The 27,045-nt window shown below is 39.5% G+C and overlaps 1 protein-coding gene across 1 annotated transcript in view; it reads right to left on the bottom strand.

Annotated features, from left to right (window-relative positions):
* AFF2 (AF4/FMR2 family, member 2) overlaps nucleotides 1–27,045 on the bottom strand; it is a 257,496-nt gene that overhangs the window by 124,146 nt on the left and 106,305 nt on the right. Inside the window, exons 5-7 of the mRNA XM_010569133.1 lie at nucleotides 9,816–9,902; nucleotides 6,692–6,728; nucleotides 6,405–6,438 (exon numbers count right to left, since the gene is read on the bottom strand). Of these exons, the coding sequence (XP_010567435.1) occupies nucleotides 6,405–6,438; nucleotides 6,692–6,728; nucleotides 9,816–9,902 (158 nt within the window). The remainder of the gene's footprint in view (nucleotides 1–6,404; nucleotides 6,439–6,691; nucleotides 6,729–9,815; nucleotides 9,903–27,045) is intronic.

The raw sequence follows: 27,045 nt of genomic DNA, 5'->3' as shown, positions 1-27,045 counted from the left end.
AGCATGGTGCAGATGAATCTGGGTGACAATTTTCTCAGTTTGTCTCAGGCTGCTGAAGTCTACAAAGCCAGTAAGATATGACAGTAAGAATGAAAGGGACTAGAGCAAAGAGCATCAGGAAGAAAAAGCCGGAGAGAGAAATGGCTTGGCTCTGATCCTGAAAATTACTGACAGGTCAGAGTTAAGACAAAAGGGAACAGGGTGAGGTCCAAATTATGGTGGCCAGAAAGCCAAGCAAGAAGTTAGTTTATATGCATTTTATCAGCAAGTGTGCAGCTCGCAAAACAAATGGGTGGGAGAGGTACTGAGTGCGGTGGCTTCCTCTGCTCTATCCTGATTTACATTTTCAGATTGATCAAGTACATTTGTTTTTCAAAATGAATGTTTGAAGTTGCACTGAAGTTCAGAAGTGATTCCATCCCACAGAAATGTAAATTGGGAGGTCAGTTTGCGACTGGCCTTAAGCCATGAAGGCACAACATACGCTGCTGCCTGTGGGAAAGCTCTTTAAATACAAGGAAACCTGTGGCAGATTTGCAGTCTAACCAGTTTCCAAAATGGGAACTGATACATAGTGGGCAGGGAAATACATCCCGAATCCAAACATGTTAATGTGTCTCGTTTACCTGTCTCTATTAATACTGACACTTCAATGGTCACAGTTCAGTGGTTGCGTATATTTGGCAGTGATGCAGCAGTGCATCCTACTTGAGAACAAAGTATTTCAACTGCTACTCGTTAGTTAGGGCAAATAAATGTTGAATTTTTAATGGGGGGTTATACAGTATCAGAGGAAATTCAAATGGTTCAGTGCTTACTTGAGTTGCAATCAGCAACACTGGCAAGAATGCAGTTGGTTAGCTTGTTTCAGGCATTCTTAAAGGCAATAATTATGTAAGTCTCTGATAGTCAAGAAAAATTATTCAACATTGATCAGCAAACTATAAGAGAATTAATTTAGTTCTGTTCCCACAATCTTTTAAACTGATTTATAAGCATGTCAGGAGAAAGAGATCATGGAAAAGAATGTATTAGGAAATAACTTTATTTTGACAGGGAGGTTAAACTGTAAGTGAGCCAGCTGAATAATGAAAACAAAAGTCTAATTTAGAAATTATTTTGAATAATGGGCTTATCTTCAAGGATACAGGGCTTTTAATTATGATGCTGGATTTTAACCTATTTCACAGCAGCTGAAATATTTTGCAAGTTTGCTTCTATAGGCAACTGTCCACAGCAAATGCTTGTATGTTTTATTCCCAATTACTTAGTACTTTGCTCAAAAGGAAAAGCCTGTGGCAGTTAGGAACAAAATGATACAATCTTGACTATCATTGCTCCAAACCCAAGAACTTATGAGGCAAAAGGATGCAAAGCAAACTTCTAACTAACAAAACAGTAAATATGAAAGATGAATGACATCTTACCAGAACAGACCCTTCTATTTTCATTTGCTATTTCTCCCTTTAATATGGTGCACTGGAGCTCCCTAAAGATTAATGGAGTTCCAATTACATGCCACTGTTGTTTCACTTATCATAATTTGTACATGGCAGTGCAAGTCCCTTGTATTCATGACTTTCCCAGTTTACCCAGAGGGAATATCTTTGCAACTTCCTACTTCTAACAAACAGGCAGTACTTAGTCTAATGATTAAAGCTTGCCACACTCGCTAAGTGAAAATTAACGTATGCTATAAAAGAAAGCAGGCTATCAACACTGTGGGATCAATCGACACTCTTATGCTTTAATATGATCGATTAAAAACTGTAATTAGAAATACTAGTATTTCAGCTTCTTCAGTGTATTACACCTGGGTTAGATTGTGACTGGAACTTAGATATAGAGTTAGATACATAAATAGAAACATTCTTTCTATTCCAGTTGGAGATGAATTTTACATTTTTGGTTCATGTGATTGCACTGGAAATGATGCATCAACATTGAATGAATCCCATTTTTTTTAAAGTGATTCCTTTCAAGGTTAAGAATTCATCAGTGCTTCTTGATTTCAACATTCTGAATAACAACATTACTTGTTGTCACATTATCCAATATACAATCCTTGGTGTAAAATCCTCTTGATGTCTGATTACTCTTCATAAGGACCTCATGCTGATTCATTTCAAACTGTGAATTACCTTTAATTCATAGCTTGAACATGCTGCCAAATTTTGTTTTCCATGCTCCCAGGTGGCTGTCCCTGACACAGTGGAGAACTTCCAAAAAGCCATTAGATACTTACGAAAAGTAGTTAGATGTCAAGAAGCACATTTCCATTTTCAAACAGGCTTCCATCAAGTATTATGATAATCTTTGGGATTAGAAAAGTACTGGTATTTACTGAAATTTTTTTAGAACCGTGAAGTGAAATCCTGGCCCAATTGAAACCAGTGGTGAGCCCCCTTTGAAAAATCCTTGCTGAAATATCACATAAAAGAGTTTCAGCTGCCTAGGTTTTTTTTGAGCCCACTGTATTTAGCTGTTCTCTAGCCCCCACACAGGTTGTGTATCATTAAGTATGACGGATAACAAAAACTTATAAGGATAAAATAAATTGTTTTTTTCTGATCCATAAAAATTTGCTGCTCTAAGTTTTTAATGGTTTCCGGTAGCTCACTGAGCCCATGAGAAGGGCCTTTTAATACTGTATTAATACAGTAAGTATAGGAAGTAATTTTATGACAGGGGAAGAATACCATTATGATTACATTCTTCTTTTTAGCTAGGCTTTTATGGAAACTACCCAAGACTACTCTGCAGTATGATTTCGAAACACAGGATGTGCTTGATTAAAAAGGTTCTGGGTAGTTTCCAACTGGACAGAGGCCAAATGCTAACAACCAAAACAGAACAAAAGGACTGGATGTTTGAGGATGACATACTTGCAGTGGTAATTATATAACAGAAACCTAAGTCGCAGGCTGAGTTTGTACCCTCAAATTCATGGAAGTTGACAGAAAATCCTTCTCAGTGCAATTGGTTGCACCTTATCTGTTCCTGCTTACTATGCTTCATAATAAACTAATCAGAGTAGACTAGCTGAAAACTGACTGCACAATACCCAAAAGAGATTTACAGTGAATATGAAATTTTAAAAAAGGGAAGCCAAGTGCCATAGTTTTACATAGCCAGATTTCAGCTATAAAAAGACACCACGGTATACAGACACGTGTACACATCAGTGTTCAAAATTTCATTTTCAAGATTTTTGAGTAGAAATTAGGTCCTGTGGTTAGTTACACGTACACATACTCACGTACAACATAGGTGCAGAATTCAAACACAGTCCCAACTACTCTACGTTCTATTTTACCTGCTGCAAAGCATTGGGGATTGGGTTTCTCCAGCATGTGGATGTAATAAAGTACATTGAAATAGTATAAAAAGGATGAAACTCATAGTTCAGAAAGCTTTACTTAGACAAGAAGTCATGCATCTTGCATAGCCTTAGAAAAGCAAGACGTTGGTCAATTAATCTACCTTGCAGTATGTTGCCTCCATTCTTCCCCGTAGAAACACGCACCTGAAAACTTATCTTGCGAAGATCATACATCCCTTTGGTCTGATCTTCCATGATACCAATGTTTCTACACCTGAATTCTGTAATGGCATACAGGCAGCTTGGCTGCTGGAGCAGAATATAGCATGATGAAGGTAAAGTATCTTTGTTCTGCACGCATCGCTCAACTAGTCATGCTATATCTCAGCGATATGGTGAATGCAAGCACATTACTCCCAATTCCTATGGATTTCTAACAAAGCCAATGGAATCTATAAGACCATCGCTAGGACCAAAGTAAATGGAAAATATAACTGAAGTTTCACTTGAATTGCATGTAAACTTAAAAAAGTTGGGGAATATCTAGAAACATGTCCAGGTTAAAAGGTCTCTAACAAAGCATACAGGTGGACAAACCCAAATTCAGTCAGATTTGATCAAACTGAAATACAGGTAACAGATCCCATTGACAAAATATATAAGGAATTGGTGGGGGATACAGTTTTGAAGTCAGTAAGATCATGCTGTGTGGTTGAAAATGTAGCAACAAATGTTACTGGGGATAAGTTGGACTGTAATTTCACTCATACACTCCAATATCCCTGAAACTGACCGATGTCAGAAAGATTAAATCCTTAACACAACTGCAATCTGATAAATACTATGTTATTAAAATATACAATGACTGCAGGAGCTGTCAATCTATCAGGGTTTATTTGGATCGCACTATCGAGCTCTACTTGATACCACTGCGTCTTTCTGCCCCACTCTCTGCTTTAATTTCATTATATCCTCAAGTACCGTAATTCCCAGTGAAGGTGGTGGTAACTGCACACGCAGATCTAAAGAAACAAATTGGCCTCGTAATACCAAGTCTCACAGTGGACTGCCTTCTAACCTCCCAAAGCCCTATGGAAATTCTTAGAAGCTGCCTTAACAATTTTTCTGCGGTAAAAGAGAAAAAGTGATAGTAATGGGTTAGCTGATCTTCATTTGGAAGCTAAAAATAAAAGTAGCTTTATTGCAGCTCTGATCTCTCATGTGTAAAATCTATCACCTACCATAAGAAGGCAGTTCATTGCAGCAGAAATCTGATTGATAGTACTGGAACTTTAGATCAAGCAGCAGAACAGAGAGCAACTGGTTCATAAAATGTACTCAGTGTCTTTGGTTTTTATATCAGGCTTCCTATAGAGAGCTTTGGTCCCATTAAAAGCACTATATACCACTGAGCTCTGAAGTACTGTTCTTTTGAAATTCAGCTTATAACAATAAACCATGATTGACAAGTCTATTACTGTTGGTTACAAACTATTGGAATATTGTATTTTATGGTATACTCACTAAAATATTTTTCACAGTGGAATCCAAATACACTTGCTTTAGGAGAAAAATAATTTTAAGATGTAATAATATTTTTTTACTTTTTTTTTTTTTTTTACTATGGAATGTGCTTGATGTTAAGGTTTGGATGTTCTGAAACATGAATGCACCCATTCTGTTACCAAGAACAGTGGGTATAGTTGGCTAGATTCTTTAAAACAACCAAGCCATTACTGGAAATCAAAGAGCAAAGGGCAAAACCTGATTTGTTACTATGTTTCATAAATAAATGCTATTCATGCAAATTAATCTGTTTATCATTAGCATTCCTATCCAATTCTCATTCATTCTGAAGAAAAATCCATTTCATTTTAAAATTGAGTTAGTCGTTTAACCATAATTTTGTAAAGTTTTGCTCAACAAACTTTACTTGAATGAGTACTTCCATGACTTGAGTTTATGAGTAATGAACTGGACCTTCAGAGCCTGGTGAGTACATCAATGGATTCAGGACCCACATCTAGTCTAGTCCCGTATCTCTTACACGGTCACAGACAAATCACTGAACTCCAACAAGTCCTTTCCTGTACACAGACTTGCGCTAAGAATCAATACATTTAAATTAATTTTAAAAACATATGTAGGTATCTCCACATTGATTTTTCTTCTCCTATAGGGATTTACTTAAAATTGTGTCCTTAGTAGATTAAGGGGAACCACTAGAATAATTTTGAAGTAATTTTAAATGAACACATTGTATTTACACAAACGTGAGTTAAGCTAGTGCAGTTCTAAATTCAGTAGTTTAAAACACTTGAACACTAAAAAAAATAGCAGCTGTGAACTGAAACCAGACCCACAAATTTTCGTAAGTATAAAAACAACAACCTACTTTTCAGAGTTATTATTTAATTCCTGTTTGTAAATTAGTTTGAAATCCTAGGATAAAAGCAAAAAACCAGTTCAGTCTCAACTCACTGCTACATTATTGCAGCCTTACACCAGAGAAGCACCAAAGAAAAATGGTTTAACACAGTGGAGAATTAGCTCTTCCACAATTTTAAACTGTCATATTTATAGATCATCTGTGATTTTCAGCTGTTTCAAAGTGTATGAAACTCAAGACCAGCTTTTCAACACCAGCTAGTAGAATCATTCCGTATGATGTGTTTTACTCTCTCTCACTGTATGAATGTTAAAATTCCTGCATCATCTGTTCATTGGGTTGCATTTTCTAGTGTAAGAGGCTTAGTATCTGATGAGAGAAGCATAAAAGTGATTTAATTTTGGCAAGCTGTACAACTAAAATCAGCATTATTTCTGCTTAATAAACTCATCTTTCACACATACCTCTCTTAGCTAATGCTTAAAAAGAAGAAACAGTAATAAGCACTGAAAACATAAAACTGGTTTATGGCTAATTTTTAAGGACTACTGAGAACACCTGAACACCAGGACAAGATTATGAGCAGAGCTAGATTTTTGTTACCTTTGGAGAAATAAACTCATTCTTTATGATAAATTTAAAATGAGATTTAAAGCTGGAAATAATAATACTTACGACTTTTGTGGCACTGACTTAGTTGCAACTTTCCCTGCTGGATCACTCCACTCTGCAAACAAAGGAAACACATTTTCAAATGTCAAAAGATTACTGTAGAATTAAAATGCACCCAAAGCTGTCAGCCCATCTAATTATACTTGGTTTCACAACATGCCACAATGCATAACATGCAATAAAAAATGGAACTGATCTGCTTTAGCACCATAGAAATTAATTTTTTAGCCTTTGTTTTAATGATGTTAAGCAGGAAAAAAAAAAAATACTCAGCCCTGACTTTTAGGACTAGGATGATAAACACCTACTTTGTACATTGTATCCTGAGGTCAGATGTTGGGAGTCCTACAAAGAAGAACACACAAAATGTCAGCATTAGTTAAATAAGATGAAGAAGGTAAGATATATCTTGGCTTGCTAGATTAAGGGCACTAGCATTACACAAACAGAGAAGGAGATGGTATAGGGAAGGGATCATGCGATTGTTAAGGCAGCACCAGTGACAGTTTAAAAAAACATTAACTGTGGAGACAAGGCACCACTGAGGGACCCCTTCACAGTTCAGACAAGAGCTTGTCCTCAGCTGCTGTAAATCTACATACCCCCTTTGTGGAGACACTGCATAGATTTATACCCACAGTGGTCCTAGCCTTTTCCAGGCCTGGCCATGGACATGTCTATGAGCCATCTATGATGTACAACTTAGACTGCACCATGAATGCAACCATCCATTAAATTCAGCTCCACTGCCTGCCTCTCTTTGATCTCACTGCTTGGAAATACAGTAACCTTTTATTGATAGTCACTGTTTTTATTTGGACTGTGACACACAGGATTTGATAAAGACACAGGACGCAGATCTTCACCTAATGGAAACTGGTCCAAATCCAGTGAAATCAATGGAAGTACAACAACGTTAAACCAGCAAAGAATCTGGCTTGTAACACTGAGCATGCTAATGCCGGGATTCTTGTTGGCTCACAATAACTAAGCTGCTTCCTTAATGTTTTCTTGCTCAGTTTTTCTCTAGGCTTTATAGTCCACAGTGATTGTAATCAGCTTTCCTTCCAAGCAGAGTTTCATCATTTGAAATTAAGGTGTTATTTACAACCTCATCTTACAGCCAGGCACTACTTTGCTGGAAGTGTTAGTTCTGTAGGATGTTAAAGTCATTAAAACCCTCACTGCACTTCCTCTTAGGGCATTATTAGTTCCTAATATTATACTTTGCTGTCAGTCAGTCCCTTGTGAAGTAAATCATGCCCTAAGAGTAAACATGGCACTTTAAATTTGAATGTCAAAGGGATAAATTGTTCTGATAAGTTCCGCCTTTTTTATCACACTTTTTTATATATGTTTCTCATGAGAATACTTTTGTTTTAATAGTTAAATTGAGAACTTCTAATAGCGCCCGTCTCTAGTTTATATGGCTGTACAATCTAGCCACATTATGTCTGAGATCTATAATTTGGCTAGCTATAGTTGATTTAATGTGGCGTTCTGAAGAGACGTTTCAGTTCTATTTTTTAAAGTAAAACTAGCAAACTTGGAAATATTTATGTGCTTGCCTATTTCCTGAAATGCTAGGTCAAAAAAAAAAAAAAAAAAATCTGATTTATATTTTGTATTGAAGTGATATGGTCAAGAATTTTAGGATCAACATTTAACGTGCCCAGAAATTAACTTTGATGTGGATCTTAAAAGTTCAAAGCAAACTTAACAGAAACAGAAAAAGAAAACAAAATTTTAGCTTCTCTGAACCTATGCTTATACTGCTGCCAATGGAGATATTGGCAGTCTGCAGGACTTAGACCAATCTCTGTAGGGCCCATCAAAAAACAGTGCTAAATTAAGACATGGTATAAATTAAAAAAAATACAGCTTCCAGTGGGCAGACCCCTCTACTCTCCCTGTATTCGCACAGGTCAGACTCCACTTTCACCTAAATGGGTTCAACAGACTTTAACTCAATTTGCCATGAGGATATACTCTTGTATGATTATGACTTCTGATGCTTAATGCTGCAGCAGTTAACTGCAGTGACAATGGCAGTGCTAGAGTGGTAACAATCACATTCCATTAAAATAAGGCACTCTGGGCACTGGCTTTGTTTTCTTAAGGAACCACAGATACTGCTAATTTCATATGATTTCCAGTTAAGTATGGTGGCTGCACTTCAGACAGGGAAATATCTGCCAAACAGATAAAATCAGTAAGAGGAAAATCACATTCCAGCTTCCAAAACAGGATATGATTGCTTGAACCATAATGTCAAGCAGTACCAGTTTTATAAGCTATCTTCCAAGGTTCTGCCTTTAGAAAGAAACTTTTAGGTAGCTCCATGTCAGACTGGTGTAGATTTCCTGCCCTGAGAAAGTTCTCCGCTTCTCCAAACATCATCAGCTCACAATTGTGCAGGTCCCAGCAAAAGATGCCTCTGGCAATAATTGTCCTGGGTATGAGCTTGATCTCTAACAGTGCTACCAGAATCATAGCTAGAAGGCAACGGAATTTGGGCTAAAGGCATGTTCAAATCATACAACTTAATGATTCACTGCGTGTTAGGTGAACTGCAGGTAGTCTCCAGGCATGTGCTTTTGACGTGGCAAGTGCTGAGTGCATCCTTTTAACAAGGCCAATACTGAGGATCGCATTGTGCAACTTCGTGTGCCCTTGGAGTATGCACAGACAGATGCCATAGCACCGTTCACATGCAGACACATTTTAAGTCACCGTAATTTGACCACGCAGCCTAAACTTCATCATGCAATCAGTCACTAAGTAGGAACACACGACCATTTCAGCCACTGCACTGCACAAATAATAATGGAAGAAAACCAAACAAATAAAATAGATTTCCAGTACCTAAGGGGGTTCTACAAGAAAGCTGGAGAGGGACTTTTTACAAGGGCATGTAGTGATAGGACAAGGGGTAACGGCTTTAAACTGAAAGAGGGTAGATTTAGATTACATGAAAGAAAGTTCTTCACTGTGAGGGTGATGAGGCACTGGAACAGGTTGCCCAGAGAAGCTGTCGATGCCCCCTCCCTAGAAGTGTTCAAGGCCAGGTCGGATGGGGCTTTGAGCAACCTGGTCTGGTGGAAGATGTCCCTGCCCATGGCAGGGGGAGTGGAACTAGATGATCTTTAAGGTCCCTTCCAACCCAAACCATTCTACGATTCTATGATATTTGTACTTGAAGGAGAAAGACTCTTATAACAAGAGAGATAAATTTCACTCTGCTTCCACTGGAATTTCCGCAGCTTTAAATAAGCAGTCCTACTAGTAACAACAGTCTGATTGGGAATTTCCAACTAAAAATAGTCTTAGAAATTTTTGAAAATGGAACCAATTACAAAAATAAACTCTCCAGCGAAGAACACTCAACAGAACAGAATGTTAATCAGGTCACTGGTAATAGCCTATTTGTACCTTGCTTGGGATAGAAAACTTGGTCTGCTCAGCCTTGCCAGGAGTGTGAATAGCAGTAAGAGGAGGAGGCCAGGAATGGGTCATCTCCTAGGGAAGAAAATAGACATGTTTTTGAAAACAAATTCATGTACATAAAGAAGAAAGAGAGGAAAAAATGATCATGTATTCTCCACTGAGCCTGGAGATGCAATTGCTTAAGGAAGCGTCACCACCCATCCTTACGTGGTAGATGAATACCTTAACTACCCAACAGGCAGCACCTCCTGGGAACGAGGGTGAGGACAGGTTTTACTCTTGAAAATTTTGACCGTCTGTGTCTTCATCACGTGGCAGCTGACTCCACCTCTGTGGTCAGCCTGTCAAGCTGTATGAATTAAGGCATCACAGGTATAAAACAGGGTTTTATCTGCAAAGCCCAAGCAGGAAGAGGATCCCTCCGGTACTGCACTGGATGCAACCCTATAGAAAATTGCATGGTGGCAAAATGTAACCCTATTCAAGATTGCTTAGTGGCAAAATAAACCAGAGGCAGGTCTAGAAAAAGGTAGAGTGGGCTTGCAGCATGAATGCGTGGCATAGAAGAGATCAGGGACAGTGTCCTATGCACCAAAGCATCTTCTCATAGCACCGGCCATAGGCACTTACTGTGGTATGCAACATCACAGCATCAGAGCACTATCGATTCCATTTTAAAATGCGGGACTGAGAGATGAGGTGATTTGCACAGGGTTACACAGAAAGCCCATACTTCACTAGGAAATCCAAGTCTCTAGTGAAGACCTGCCTACCAGACCATCTAAGCACCACGCTCATTTTCTGTATCAATGTGTTCATCATTTGTACACACATGTTCCAACTATCTTCAGAGAAATCTCCTGGATGCCCATGCCTGTGAAATACAAGCAGAAACGACAGTGCACACCTTGCTTTTTCATACTGAGGCCTAGAATCGCTGTCCCACCGAGCTCGGTGGGAGCAGACTGGGACTTAGGTTCAGAGTAGGGGGAAAAAAATCAGTAAAATAGAAAAACTGCAAAAATGTTGTTTTAGGCAGAGCTTGTAAATGCCCTTCTAATGAGTGTGTTTTATGGTTGATGTTGCTCCATTCTCTCTTATCTTTGTTTTTAATTTAATAAATATTCAGAGAGGCGGTAATACTTGTCTCTGGTAATCTGTTATATCTTTGTCTTGGTTGTTTTTCTTTGCCTACAAAGCTCAGGAAGGATTCTTTCTTGAGACAAGGGACACAAAGAGCAAAAGAAGGTCTGGTCTAGGAAATTTTGCATGCAATGGCCATAATCCTGACTGCAGTAAACTAAACTTCCCAGCTGCTATTTTACACTGGTCAAGCCCAGGGCCAGTCACAACAAAGCTTATGAACACACAAATTTCTGTAGGTAACATGACAACCACTGGATACACTCCACAAATAAAAATATAACATAACTAAGAAAATATAACTTGTCAAAAGGGCAGTGTGGTGGGTCCATTTGGGCTAAAGACATAGCCTGGGTGGCTACAGCTGGATGCTAATGTATAATTCACTGAAGATACAGCCAGCAAGTTTCAGGTCTCCAGTTGTCCCTCACAAATCATGTGTCATACAGGAGGTTAGGAGAGAGAAAAGAAAAGAAAGCATCACGGTCCTCAGTCAATAGGACAGGCGGACACGTAAACTTCCCCCAAGCCCCTGTTAGATACTGGTATTTTATTGAAGCCCATCAAATTTCCACCCTTAGCAATGCTGCTACTGCAGCAAGGTCTGCCTGAGCCCCTCAAGGGACAAAGCCCAGGTACAACCACTACAGAGAGAAGCCCTCACCCAGTCCTGGCAGAGGCAGGAGGGCAGGGCTGGTCAGCAGCTCAGCCCCACTGGGCTCTGCCGCTCCGCTTCCACCAGCGCAGCGTACCATGGACACACTTGCAGCTTATCTAAAGGGCCACACAGCTACAGACGGTGCAGCCTGGGGCCAAGCTTTGCCAGTTCCTTGTGCAAATGACCCAGGGACAGAGGAGGGTGCAGATGTCTCTGCACTGCTGAAGGAGCTTTTGGGTTTCTGCCTGTGGAGCTCAGGGCCTGTTTTCATTGCAGAAAGCACAAACGGTGGCAATGAGGAGGAAAGAGGCAGCTAGTGAACAGCTCATCCCTCCCGGTGGGTGAGGCCGCGGCAGCTCAGCGCAGTGACGAGAAGTACACTATTATATCGCATTGATTGTTTGACCTCTGCACAGAGGAAGGCAGAAAAAGACTTAAGCATCCGGTGAACTTTTCTGTGAGATAATATAATCCAAATCCTCCTGCCTCTGCCAAATCCTATGCCATAGAGGATGCTTTGTGGCATATCTCTTCATAGCAAAACGATGAAACAGAGGCTATATCACATAATTAAAAGAGGGACAGGCAGCCTGATTGAAGGCAGAAATGAAGCATATTCTAGAATGGCAATTATAGGCTTGACCTCAGTCTCTTCCTGCCCACACATAAAAGGCTGGACAGAGAGCCTAGGATTCATGGGAAGGTGATGCCAGCAAATACTTCATAATATTCACTGTCAGAATGCATCTAGTGCCCACGGTGTACCAACTTGGCAGGCTGAAGTGTAAGCAAATCTAGTCATCTCCCTGTTAGGGGACACCTGAGCATAAAACAGCAGGAACAGGAAAAATGAGTCTGCTATTATTTGAGGAAATTGAATTACAAGGTAAGAAATCCTGACTCCACTGAGGTCAGAGGCAAAAGTCAACTTCAGTGAGGTTAGGACTATCCAATCTATGTGTTTACAGCGTGACCTTGAGAGCATCAAAGTCTATTAGAAAGGTACAAGCTAGCTACATTGAAGCATTTCACTTCAATTATCACTGTAATAAAAATTATTGGATAGAAAATTCCAGATAGGACCACACATGCAAAACACCACAAGTATTTAAAGTTCAGCGTATAAACAAACACTGTGTGTGGAAGTCATAAGGAAGCATATAGTTACTTAAGGAAACATACCTACATCTACCTACTGATAGGTGCCGCAGCACTGCTGACCAAAGAACCTTGAATGATCGTAGAGAAAGTTTTGAGTTTACTCATCTGAAAAATGTCACTTCAAAATCTATGGGCAGCAACCCCACACCGACCACCACAGCTGCATATTATACTCACACAGAGCACTACTGAGCTACAGAATGACATGCAAAAATGGCACTGCACTGTTTTCAGTGAAGGGTCAAAACCCCAACTCCACATCCTGCAGAGAGGTAACTGTTTGCTTAACTCTCTCCTACTCTGTTCCTTAAGCACATGCACATTACTCTGGAGAATCAGAAGAAAGGATGTCATTTGTTTAATCATCCACATGACTTCACCATTCTTTGCTATGCCCCGGGTTCTTTTGGAGGTCCCTCATCTCTAAGTACTTGCTAAGCTCTATTTTGTTTAACTTTTGAAATCTGATATATCTACCTTCTAATATGTTATGACTATAAAGAACCACACAGACGTTGTGTGTGTTGTGTATGCATCCATCCATTAAGATGTATATATAAACATCTTGGTTTGTAAATACCTGGGAAAGTAGGCAGGGAATTTCATTTTTTTTTTTTTTTTTTTTTTTCCCCAGGAAAAGTTAAAAAACTTTAATCAATCCAAATTTGGAAGTATTTAGAAATTCCTGGAAGTAACAATAATAAAACCAAGCATATGAAATGCTTTAAAGAGGAATTTAATGGAAACAAAGTAATCCCACAAAATTGAGTTAGGATTTATTTTCACATGGTTTGGACTTAAAATAATTCCAAAATCATGTTAACTGTTGGAGTGGGTAGATGACTGCTATGGAAGCATGCATTTTTTTATAGACCTGGAGATTAAATGAGAAAGCAAACCTGCATGGTTTGTTGGCTTAAAAGTCACTGTGGTCCTCTGATGTAGTAACATCAAGCATCCTCCTTTCTGAACATTATTTAAACATTGTTTTAATTGACTCCATGTGCTTTATTTATTAGAGCTAGGCATGCTTGTCTCTTCAGCTAAGTCCGCTTTTTTCAGCTATAAAAGCCCTCAGGTAAGTAACTAAGAAGGACACATGCAGATGCGATCTAACGAATCACCAAAAATACAAATACTCCAAGCAAACTTTTTAAGGGCTGCAGAGGTACAAGGCCAAATCACGATTTAAATGGAAGAAGATGACTGGGGAAGGATTTAAGCTTGCAAGTTTCTAAGGAAAAGGTCAGAGCGAGAGAATTGAGTACAGGGGATATGGGGCAGATGGTAAATAGCTTTACAAAACCAGTCCCTAAAATTAATAGCCGCCTTCAAGATTTATTTCCTTTCTCTGTATTTCAGTTTTCCATCATTTCCTTCTTGTTCAAAAGAAAGTGTGCAGTGTTTTTAAATACAGATAAAAGCACTGAGCCAGGTTCTAAGAGGTCATTATGGAAAAAAGCAGCTAGGCTGTGTACTCTGCATTCCTACTGAGGCAGCTTCCCTTCCTACAGTGCACTCTAAACTGCTTACCCTGATCTAATTTGAAGTCTCCCAAGATATAGGGCTCACGCTACTTCCCTTGGGAGAATTGAGGGGAGACATAAGAACGGTCTTCAATTACAGAAAGAGCTGTTGCTAAAGGAGAGAATAATCTGTTCTCCAGTTTTATGGTGGATATGAACTTAAACTGCAGCCAAAAAGATTCCAGTTAGACATAAGAAAAAGCTCTCCAACGGTAAGGACCGTGCAGCACTGAAACAGATTGCTCAGAGAGCTACAAAGACTCCATCTTTGGAGGAACACACTTAAGAACAGATTAGCACACATCAGTCAGGAATGGCTTAGGCAGAATTGATTCCTGCAATGGGGCAGGAATGTGTAGTAGATGATGAGATTTCTAAGACCCTTCCCAGCCCTTTTTCTTGTTCTGTAGTTTGATAGATCTCTGTTGGCCAAACGCTACCCTTACTGCCTCTCTTGGGGACAGCAGAACCACAAAAAGGCAGAAGAAGAAAGCAACAATCCCAGTGTTTTTCTTCTGTGGCATTAGAGTCCACAAAGGCAGTTTCAGGACCGACACTTTGCCCACATCATTAGAGGGCAGCCAGAGGAGCAGGAGGAGGAGCAGCCCTGCACACATTGCTAGCAATAAATGCGGTCAGAGGCCACTGCTGCTAGAGACCTTATCTGTGGCATTCTCTCTGTCAACTGCCCTTCTTACTCCTTTTAACTTTTAGCTAAATCTGTTACTTTAAACTTTCTCCAATTTTTGGTTACACAGTATGTTGAAGTTGCATTCAGAAAAAATTAATATAGGATGAATAGATGTTCTAAGGTTATTACAAACTTGATGTTACAGCTGGTGCTAAGCAACCTACTGCCTTGATGAAATAAAGATAACTAAGTGATTTACCATTTATTAAAGACTCTATTAATGATTTATTAATGTTTTATTAACTATTTATCAATGCAACCTTAATAAAAAGCGTGTCTTGTTTCACAGTATCTTTCTGGTTCCTGCATTCATACAAACCTGATCAAACTCTCTCTGCTAGAAAGCCAGTAATGCATGAGGGGCAGCCACATTTTATGTGTGTGATGCATACTGAATTAAAAAACATCTCAACCTGTTTCATCTTTGGGGAAAAGGCTAAGGAAAGAATGAATACATAGATATTTATACACGTACAAGCAAATGACACTAAAGCCTACAGGAACACAAAGGCAATAAACCTATGGGGGTTTTTTCATTCATATTCCTTATGAAGGAATGGAAAATTTGCATGAGCAGTTGGGAATATCCTGACCAGTAATCTGGCCTGCTTTATACTGGGCCAAAGGCTTGCTGAGAACGGGATTTTGATACATTGTCAGTATTGACAGGGACATGACAGATAGATTCATGGATATGCATTTGATTATCATGTTTCAGCACTTAAAAAAATTCTCAGCATCAAAGGGATACCACATCTTTTTTCCTGTAAGGGGAAAAAAAAGTCTTCAGTGATGGCCTGATGGCCTCCAAGAGAAAGTCAGTTTTCCTGGTATGGATGTTAAGGCAGGAAACTTTTCACTCATGCAAATGTTTTAGCAAATTTATTACCAGTGGCTAGTGCCCAGTACATATTTTTGGAGAACAATCTGGCGGCATCTGTAATGATGCCTTTGTTGTACTAGAATTTATCTTGCTGCTGTACCAAAAACTACTAGAAAGCCATTTGGAAATACAGTGCATACACCCATGAGTTTATTATTGAAAAGCTAGAGTTTATTCTACAAAAAGCAACCATTTCCCTGACCATAATCTGGGACGCAGTGTTCACCTTGTGGGTTTTATCAATGACAACAAACAAGTTCCCTTTGCCCAGCTGGGGAATGGGATGCATTCCGTATCCTCCCATGGTAAATTAATATTCCTTTCCATATTAACATGAAGGGGAAAGACAGACAAAAATGATATTCAGTGAAAATGAATATAGAAATTGCTTTAGAAGCCAACAGGGGTTGACTATAAACTTTACAACATACGTTTTCCTTTCCTACTTTGTTAACATTTGGAAATTCACAAAGAAAGTGATAGCAATATGGACTGTTTCTGTTTGAGCTTCTCAATACTCTCTGACTCCCATATAGCTCACACTTTTCAATGTATTTTCCTCATACTGTAGCTTTTATAACTAATAACACTCATATTCTTTGCTTAGAGCATTTAGAAAACAATAAAAAATAGCAAATCATGATTGATGTACTTATTGCTCTAACCAATCTTGTGTATGTGAAGAAAACCAATGCTCCATTACAGTGAGAAGGTATCTCAGCTCAAGAGGCTGTTTTAGGGGGAGAGTAATGAAGCTACACCACATGAACCTACCACTGGATTTCCAATTTAACAAGTCCATCACAATCCTAAAAGTAACCACAGCCTATAGAATAGTGTGTCTACACTGTCAAATGATGTAGCTCCCTGCTGGGTCCTGGGCCCCAAATGGTCCATGCTGTGCATATAATAGTTCATTCCCAAGGCTCCTCTGTTAAGCAGGTTGGATACTTCTCTCCAAGGTGGATGAGGAAAATTTTCTTCAGGGTCCACACCTCAGGAAGATTATATGGTCAAAAACTGTCCTGAATGTGGTTCACACTGCCCAGGACAGTCTTTCAATTCAGTCTCAAGGAGCTTTTGTGCCCTCGAGCACCTTCTCACAGTTCTTGGCATTTTCAGGAACATGCAGCACAAGCCCCTAAAGGTCCTGCTGTAGAAACATCGTTACGGTGAACTGCAACAAAACAAGAGATCCGCAGCAGCTGTATCCCTGCTCTTGTCAGGCTTAGGTTACCTGTATGAGTAAAGTGCAGGAAGGACATGGGTGGTTCACAGAAGGTAATCGGTGAAGTAGAATCACACAGTGTAAAAAATGAAACAGGACCTTACAGGAAGCACGTGGGAGAGCTCTCTTGACAAATTTTATATGATGAGACAGAATTAAGAGTTCTGTGGAAAAGTGAGGCCTGAGAAATCATGAAGTCAAAGGTAGATGCGTGCTGCATGCATGATTGCCTCTCTGACCCATGCTGTCTTCGTCTCAGACCATTCCCTAAGCTTTCTAGTGAAAGTCCAAGAGATGCGCGGGAGCCAGTGTTGTCGTTGTGACAGGCCATGAGCCTTCAGAGTCCAAAGACAGGCATGTACTGACCAGGAATAATGACACTGAGGTAACGCCACTTCCCATCCAAGAGAGGCAGGAGGCCTCTTCTCTATTTGCAGAATATGCGGGGTTTGTTAAGGATAGGCCGTAATGGCTGCATGCAAGGAGAGGCTGATCGAAGCTTTGAAGTTTTGCCAAGCACACGCGAGATGCTGGGCCATGTGAGGTATTCCTGTTTCCATGTAACTGTTCTTTTGGATGGATCTACTGATGGGTCAGGAACATGGAACAGCCAGAATGGGTCAGACTCGAGGTCCCACTCATCTGGGGTGCTGGCTGACAGTGGTCGGTGCTGTGCCTTTCACAGAGCACTTCGAGAACACCAGAGCAATCATGAGGGTAAACTCCTGATCCTCCATTCTTACTAATTCTCAGCCATGCTGAGATCCTATCTGTTTAATACTGCATACAGAACTCGATATTCAGTTAACACCAGCTAACACCAGTTTGAGAGTCCTAAAAGTTAATGATACTTAATGATACGCCCATAAATATTCAGGTACTTGCAGTCACGTGTACTAAACCCCCTTCCAGAAAGCTAGGCATCCTTCATCTGTCACTCTTGGTAACTAAACTAATGGCTTTGTTGCCCAATATGCAGTACCAGAGTCTTGCTGTGGACAGTATGGCCAATGCAGTACCTCCTGTTCTTGGCAGCTTCTCATCCCCACGGAGATGCACAGCCATATCCCATTGATTTTATTTATTCAAAATGATACTTGTTGGTAACCATCTCCAGGGATGGCACATCTAATTTTCCTGAGGGCCCCAAGAGATAGGAAGTATGCATTGAACTGTTAAATACAACATAACATCCTGGCAGTACAACAGTATAATATAAACAAAGGCCACAATAAGTAATAAAAAGCTAATTCTTTCAAAAGTTACTAATACCAACATATAATTTCATCTCTGCAATTTAAAAAACATTGGCAACATTTCTCCAAGTAAATAAGCAACTGTGTTTTGAAACTATTCACTGCTGGCACTTGTTTAAGGGAATCTGGTAATTTGTTCCATCCATCCTGAGCTTCACAAGCAAAAAAGCATGTCTTGAATCGCCTGTTTTCTTCTCTGAAACTTAGGGTTCACACCAAGAGGAGAGCAGAACTATAATTTACAGTTACAAAACAAGACTGCACCTACCCTGAGGCACTCCACTGTGCACATTCATACAATACATTACACCATCCTTTACATTGCCAGATGTAATCAATTCACGTTTTTTTTAATACAAAATACAACAGTGAATTATGTAGTCACATGACAAGACCTTATCTATGTAATTTATTACAAAATGCATTTAATTTCTGGAGCCACTTATGCCAACATTGTGAAAAAATAAAACCTCCAAATTCAGTATCAGGCAAAATTAAATTACTAAACTACAAGACTTCTCGTTCTGTAGGCTTAGCACAGAAACTGTTCAAGTTTTACATTGTGCACTAAGTTTTAGACCCATGTAACCAGCTTATAACCCACATCCTGACAATATGATGAAACCGAGTCTAAAAATCACTAGGAATTTGAAAGCATCAACTTGTGCCAGAAGACACCAGCTTCAGTCTTAAAACAGGAGCATCAATTATCTGAAATAGCACATGGGGGAAATTAAGAAACCAGGTTAGGCAACTTATTTGAGTTTAAAGCTGAATTCTTTTGCGTAAGCCATGATTTGCTTTCATTAAAATTGAACTCCAAGTTGTTACTCATCAAACACAAAGAAATGAAGCTACCACACACTGCTGTACAATACACATTGAAATCTTTTACAAAAGCTGGGGTTTTTGCCTTCAAAACCAAGACTTTGCCAGATCTTTTTTATTCTGCTTACCACATGAGCAGTATTGCAGCATGGGTTTTTCTGAGTGCATGTGCCAGGGTAGCATTTCTTTTTGATGTTGAGTGTTTCCCTCTCACATGGTCTCATCAACACCTCAACTGTAATGCCATCAAATCAGTGGTCTGAGGCTGGAGAGAAGACACGGTGAACACCTAGAAAAGCTCAAACCTGCCCTTACGGAAGTTGTCCTTTTTCACCATTTCCTTTTCTTCATCTATGTGATCTTCTCCCTACCACACGTCCCAGTTGAAAACTTGCTTCTCCCGTAGTATATGAAGAATGCACACTCCCCTACGGAGTATGATTATCTTCCCAGTGCCTACATCAGAGACTATGAATGCTTTGAGGGCAAAGACTGTCTCATTTTTTGTCTTATGCAATGCCTAGGGCAGTGGTGGAACTTCTGAATACTGGCTGGAAATTGTGAACAGTGAATATTGGCTGGAAAATCCTGGGTAGACAACATAGACAGCTTGATCAGCAGTCAGCAAGCCCTGGATGGACAGAAAACTTCAAACTGAAGCCTGATCATTGGATCCTCTAATTTGACACCCTGTTTTTTTGTAACGTTAAAAGCTTAGCATGTTTGCCAAAAAATATACTACGGGTTCTGGCCTGTAACAGAGAGGTAGTGTCCTTGCCGCCTCTCACACTCAACCCTTTAATTCTCTTCTCTTACAGAAAGACCTAAGCAGCCACCTGAAACCCTATCGTGCGACCTGGCATTTATTATAGTAATTTTAGCCTTTGGAAAAGAACAAACATTTCAGTCTGGATTTCCTTTTCCTCGCTTGTGCCTTGAAGCAGGTCTGTTCCTGCATCTGTGTGTCCCGTAAATCATGCCAACACTCTCCTTTGATCCACTCCTGCGAAGCTAACAGGTGTAGAAAAAAATGGATGTATGTTATAGAAGATGTTTTGATACAACATATACTTTTTTGGCATGCCAGTCTTACCCAAGTAAGCCAGCTTAAAGAGTAAAGAAAACCGAAGCCAAAACATGCTGAGGTCTTTTTTGATCTCCCTTAAGGTACGGAGGCTTCAGAGTATTTCTGGTAGACAGATTCCCACTGTCACATGCATGCATTTGATTCCTCATTTCCCAGCTCGTTCTTTCTTACAAAGCTACTAAGTCTGAGGTTGGAAACATTAAATACTCAGAACTGCCACTAAGACGTATGACAGCTGAGGATGCTTGGTCCCACAGAGAGCAATCCTAACGTCTGAAATCAGCATGTTCAGACTATACACCAGATTAATATATCCTCCTCCCATGCCTGCATTTTTTAAAACCTTCTGACAACAAACTACACTGAAACAAACTAAATCCTAAAAACAGGGCTGAAAAAGGGCAAAGTCCATAACCTTCCCATCTCCAAACACTACACTACTTTTTTTTCCCACAGGAAAACCACTGAATAGGACACAAAAGCCACAGCACTAAAATGCAGTGAGTTTGGTGCTCCAGCATTTAAAAATTATATATGTACATTACTAGACGATGACATGTATTGTCTTTGTTGCTTGTAGATGCCCAAAAAGGAATAGCAAACTGTTCATTAGTAATAGTTTATCAGGGGTCATATGAGCAATCTGGAACAAACTTGGAGCAAGCCCAAGAAAGGACCACCCAGTAGACCCATGGTTGTTAGTTAGCTCTAAGCAGTTAGTGCTATTTGCAACTCCAGCTGGTGTCAAACACTGACAATTACCAGTTATCATACAAAGACGAACTGGAATAAACCTGCCAAAGAAAACTTTTTTTTTTTTTTTTTTTAAGTACAAAGTGCAATGTATTATCATGTTCAAGCAATTACCAAAAGGAGTTGTTGATCTCACTTTGCTGGGAGATACAAAGGCTAGATGCAGTAACACAGTATTCTTTTTGAAGCATAACTTGTGTTATAAGTGAAAGACACTATAAAATGACAATGCTGCTGCAAAGGAGACAGAATGATACATTTAGTCAAATTCCCAGTCTAAGCCTTTTCAAAGAGCACAAGCAGTTAGTATAACATTCCTTAGGGTTCCTGTATCCTTTCAAACATGATAGCTTTCTTGTAGTTTACACTTATCATATTAAGAAAAATGGTAATGAGGAGATCATGACAACTTCTTTTAAAAGCAACAATGACTCAATTGCCAAGGAAAAAAGGAGTGATAACTATTTTCATGGAAAGAAGCCTCCAGTGAACGCCTCACTGTTGAAGCCGTGTTCTTTGTTTTTGTCTGAACTCAGGAACGACAAGGGGCTGCTGTTCAAAAAAATCTGAGCACAAGTTTTCATTTGATTGGTACAACACTCCTTTTTCTGATAAACTGGCAGCTCAGACCTCTTATTGAAAAGATTAGGGACTCAAGAGGTTAGAAATGATAAAATACTGGAATAAGTGGGAAGGGATAAATTGGCTTGATTTAAAAAAACCTAAAAATCACTACTGGGAATGTTCTCCTACAAACCACACACCAGTTTTTTTTTCTGAGACTCAGAAGAATATTTTTAAAGGTTACTGTACCTTGGGGTACACAAACAACATATTCTTTAGCAGGATATACTCATGGCAAAGAAATTAATGGACTACAAAGCCCAAAGGGGCCTTTAACAGTCAGTGCTTGTGCAATAATTCCATCGGAAGATCTCAAAGCATTTCTCACAAGAGATCAGTACCCGCCATTTTCCAACTTGGCTCCATAGGTGAAATTTGGTTCATGCCTTAAATCACCCACTCAACCAGTAGCAAATGCAATGAACACTACCCTACCTTTTTTAAATTTTCCCATTAGCAAACCATGCAAGTCTCCTAAGTCCATGTGTGTCCATGTTGTTCCTGTTTCACCCTGCAAAGTACTAGCAGGTATTATTTCTACCCCCCTCCCCTGCCAAATATTTGCTTAGATGTTGCACAGAAATTGTGGAACAGAGGAAATATTTAAAGAAGAGCTGTGAACTGTTGAGAACAGGGTTTCTAGTGACACCTACACCAGAGCCCTCACCCTGGGAGCCCTGAAAGGCAATACAGTAACACTTGCAACAGGTAGAATAAACAGTGTATGCAGAATGTTGAACAAATGTAAATCTGGGCACTTAGGTCTGAACTTCAGATTCATGTTTGTAGTCAGTTTTTATCTCTTGCCTCTGAACAATGGTCAACAAACACATCAACACCTTGAACTAATAAAATCATCTTCCTTTCTAATGCTACAGTCTGACATTTTCTTCAGTTGACTTCTGCAAAGCTGGGTGCCTGTATGACTGCTTTTAAATAAAAAAGAAATGTGAGAAATTCCTTGGCAGAAAAAAAAAAAGGAAAAAAAAAAAAAGCAGCATTCTGGTCAGATTTTCTGGCTATCCAAAGAAATTGTTACACAGCTGACATAAATCAATGTGGCAGGATCTACAGGCTAATTAAACAAATCTGACAATTTTACTGTGACAATTTGAAAACGCTTAAAAGTGCCTCCCATCCACAGTGTGCATTCTTCTCAAATGTGTATTAAAACCCTTGTACTGTATTAAGAAATTGAAAGGAACTTACATATTCAATAAAAACCACAATTATAAGCACAATTTTAAATATATGGCTAAAATAGATTGGAAGTTCATAAGGTTTCTCAGAACATTAAATTCAATGACACGCTTTCTTTAAAGAAATGTTAGAAATTCTCTATAGAAATGGACAAGCCACAGTGTGTAGCATAATTTTAAATATCTGATTGAGCCTTGCTTTTGCACAATTATAACACCAGTAATTCCAGCTGAGGACCTCAATGCATTTTGCTAGCAACTAATTTAACTTCGCAGCATGATGGCAGTGTGGGTGAGGTTCTATTTCCCCATTTCATAGAAGGAGACACTGTGGAGCGAAGAGGCATCTCAGGGTTATATAGGAAGATTAAAGGTAGGATGTTTTATCTGAGTCTATGTATTCAAAGATTTATTCAGAGGATGTTCAAAGAGATGGGAAGATGGACCATATCTGTCTTTTACTGGCAGGTGTGAAGTGCTGTATTCTGATGACTTTGACAGCTGAAACAATGTCCACAGGTAAGAAGGAAGACACCTTCAGAAAGAGCTCCACTGACTATGCTGCACGACAGTCTTAAAGCCTACGGATCAATGGCAAGTAGCAAAGACATAAATTGCTTCCCCCAAAAAGGCGGCTTCCAGAACTATTCTCCCTACAGAATGTGGAATAACTTGAACTTAAGACAGATGATGACTGCCAAGACTGCCTTCCCATGTTAAGCTGCCTCCACAAAGCCCATGGAGGCTGGTAAGGCTGATAGCGTGTCACTACACGACTCCTCCAAAGGAAAAGTCTGCCTGCTCATCCAGGTGGTGTCTCAGGAAGAAATACTTCTTGGCCCATAACTCAGTTGGTGTCTGTATTCTTGCCTTAAGAAGAAGAGATTAGGAGTGATTTGGGTTAAATTTAGACTGCAGTACATAAAGAAAATGACAACAAATATTCCTGGTTATCTGCTGTAACAGAACACTTCTGCCCATTTCCTCTGACAGCAACAATGAGATTCAAAGTTCTAACTTCACGTTTACTCCAGGCATCATCTTTATCCTGTTTTCTTTACTTTCCTTCTAAGAGCACAAGAGCAGTGAAGCATCAAAGGTTGCAACATGGCAGGAATAGTTAAAGCACTGAAACTGAGCATACCTCAAGTATCTGGCCTGGTTTTGGTCCATTTTTTTTCATTTCTCTAGTTCTTTCTTTACATGTATTTTTTTAACCATCAACCAATTTTTTTACGTTTTGATCGTCATGGCCAGCGGAAACTTCGGAGGAGAATTTCAAAGAGAAGAGCTCTTGAAACTCTTCCTGAAAATTCATTCAGTTACATCTTCCAGCCCTGTCTTCCCTTGGACACTGCAAGTCTGTCTAGCTTTTTCCTAGCTCTGTTTCTCTTGACTAACCACATATGGCCTACTTATCCTTCATGGGCCCCACCAGCTTCTTCAGCAGTGCTGACTTATGGGGAGGCTTCCCACTGGGACTTAAAACCCGCAACACTTGCCCTCAGGGCTGCAAAAATGAGCCCTTCCCTTTTGTGAGATAAAGAGCCACAGAAGATGCTACAGACTTTGTCATTTCAAACCAGAATTGTTTCTAAAGCATGCATTCATTTCAGAAAGCCTAACTCAATTTTAATATGTTTTCAATGTCTTTATTCTGTGCCTAAAGCAATTTGTTATGTAGAGTACACATTATTAATCTACTTAAATGAAAGGTAACATTGCTAGCAGTTTAAACACTCAATGCCCATATTTAACCGTGTTTCATTTTGACAGGACAAGATGAAATAACAGAAATGATTAATCTGAGACCAGAGGAATATTCTACTACCTACATTTCAAAATAGGACTAGCTTTTTTGTTTAGTACATTGGCAGTAAGATGCGTAAGTGGAATATAGGAGATGGGTTTTCTGCTTGACTGCACTGCATACTATGCCAGCAGTAGTTGTTACCGGTCATTTTGGAATTGGCAGCAGTACTCCAGGACAGGCACACAACAGGCTCGGAAGTTCCTAATACTGTTTTTATACAACATAAATTTGTGCAGCCCACAAATTCCTTAAGGGAGGATACCTGGTACAGCTAAAGCCAAACACTACAACAGTGTAGAAGTGTTTAAAATTTTCCATTGAGTTCAGCACTTGGGGCCTTTTTTGTTCATGGGAGCATACAAAAGGTCAAAGTTGATCTGACATCCCAGATTCCTTGGGTCTGTTTTCTCTCGCACTTTCACTCAAAGATAAGGAGTTACTCCTTATTTACAATGATGAAAAGGGATGGGAAGTCAGGTCCCATGGGTCTGCAAATCTGGAGTAGGAATCTTAGTTTTATGATAGTCTCCACTCAACTACAAGACCCCATCAACTCGTTTTCCCACATTTTTTTGTCTCTTTCACTTCCAGCTATTTCTGGAACTACAAAACTTAGAAGTATTTGAAAAAGTAGTATATGAAGTGACCAAAACTTTTAAGTGCTGCAGAGGGTGCACCTGATCTTGTGCAGAAGTTGCGAAACTTACTATCTTTTCCTCCAAGAGAATGACTTTGCTTGAATTACTTCCTTGTTTGAACTGGCTTTTAAAAAATTATTTTGTATATTCTCATAAAATATGATTATTTTTATCATAAGAGAGTACTGAATCAGAGTGAGGATGCCGAGCATGTAACATGCTGCAATACACAGCGGATCATTTCTGAGGTCACTGTCAATGAGGAAGAGAAACTAGAAGTGGTTGTTTTGGTGCAAAAGAGATGCTGAAGAGCTTGGAAAATAGCTAAGAATTAACACTTTTTCATTTAGTCATTCATTTCTCATGAGAGTGCTTTCATTCTCTTCAGGAGCAGTAATACGTGTCCAAACTCTTGTGATGTCAGCTCACTTTACAGTAATTTTAGTAGCAACAGTAAATCTAGCAATGATAGCAGAATTATATAATACTACTGAAATCAGCAATATTTCAATCTGGCAGTACAAAAATATATGTTAAAATATTATGGTTACGGAGATAAGAAAACAGAATTGAATAGTGAGTTTGAAATAGGTGCACTGCAATCTCTCTCTGTTTTCCTGAATACCTTTTGCAATCTTTTTTTTATTGTTGCAGTGTAGACAGGCTGCAATAGACCCACGTAATGATCAGATTTTACATTTCAAAGTGCTTTGCTAAATAATTTCTTTAATACTGCTACAAAAATAAAACCTTTATTTGATAAATGTGCCTGCAGGCTGGAATCAGACCTTGCTTGTCTGTCCTGACAAAGGTCTAATCTTTTGCTGCCTTACATCTTGAAGAGGCATTTATCCCTGTAACAGGCAGGTGCAAAACACCACCTTTCGAATACAGGAAACACTGCACACCCACACGCATTTGTCAGATCAGACAGTCAACCTTTTCTCCCCGTCACCTCCCCAACAGCATGAAGTCTGCTTTGCGTTGATCTGGCAGCACAAAGCAGATTTATAGTATATATCTACATCACAAGTGAACTCCTCTCATACCTAACTTGTGCCATGCCAGCAGTACAACAGTGGCCCATGAAACCAACCTCATAAGCTAAGTACCTGAGCATTGACTCATGCCAACTTCCTACTCAGCTAGCCTAAAGTTAGCTGTGCGTTTTCTACATTACGTACCTTCAAGTTAATATAGGCAGCTTTGGGATAATGCTCCTGGGGTGCCTTTCTTATGTGTGGCACCCTAACGTTGTCACTGTAAAGGTGAATGGCCAAAAACTTGAATAATCCTGTTCTGCTGCATTTGGGTGTAACTCACAATGGTCAAGGCGAGCCTCCGTGTTAACAGTCTAGACGCTCTAGACTGGGAAGACCTAAGGATGCATTCTCCAACTCCCAAAGAGCCTTTTGCTGTCTTTGAATGACTCTAACTATTGATCTCACCATGCATGCGTGTATACAGCTGGACAGTGCACAAAATGCTGGGAAAAGGCTTCTTTTGACCTTCCTGGAATTGTGGTGGTACTGAGACAAGAATTGAGCTGATCACCTACCAAAGCAGGAATGAGCTATTCTCAAAGAACTACTCAGCATTTCCATTTTCTGGAGTGAGACTATGTCTAGAGAGTCATCACAGCAAAGGACTAGTTGCTGCTTTTATGTATACCTAAAGTAATGCAGTGGTAACTCCTTTTTATTTAATAACAGCAGCAGCAACGTAAG

Source organism: Haliaeetus leucocephalus, unplaced genomic scaffold, assembly GCF_000737465.1.
Source record: "Haliaeetus leucocephalus isolate CR32 unplaced genomic scaffold, Haliaeetus_leucocephalus-4.0 Scaffold262, whole genome shotgun sequence".
NCBI lineage: Eukaryota > Metazoa > Chordata > Aves > Accipitriformes > Accipitridae > Haliaeetus > Haliaeetus leucocephalus.
Note: the sequence above shows the minus strand (reverse complement) of the source record. Positions and strands in the feature narration are given on the sequence as shown.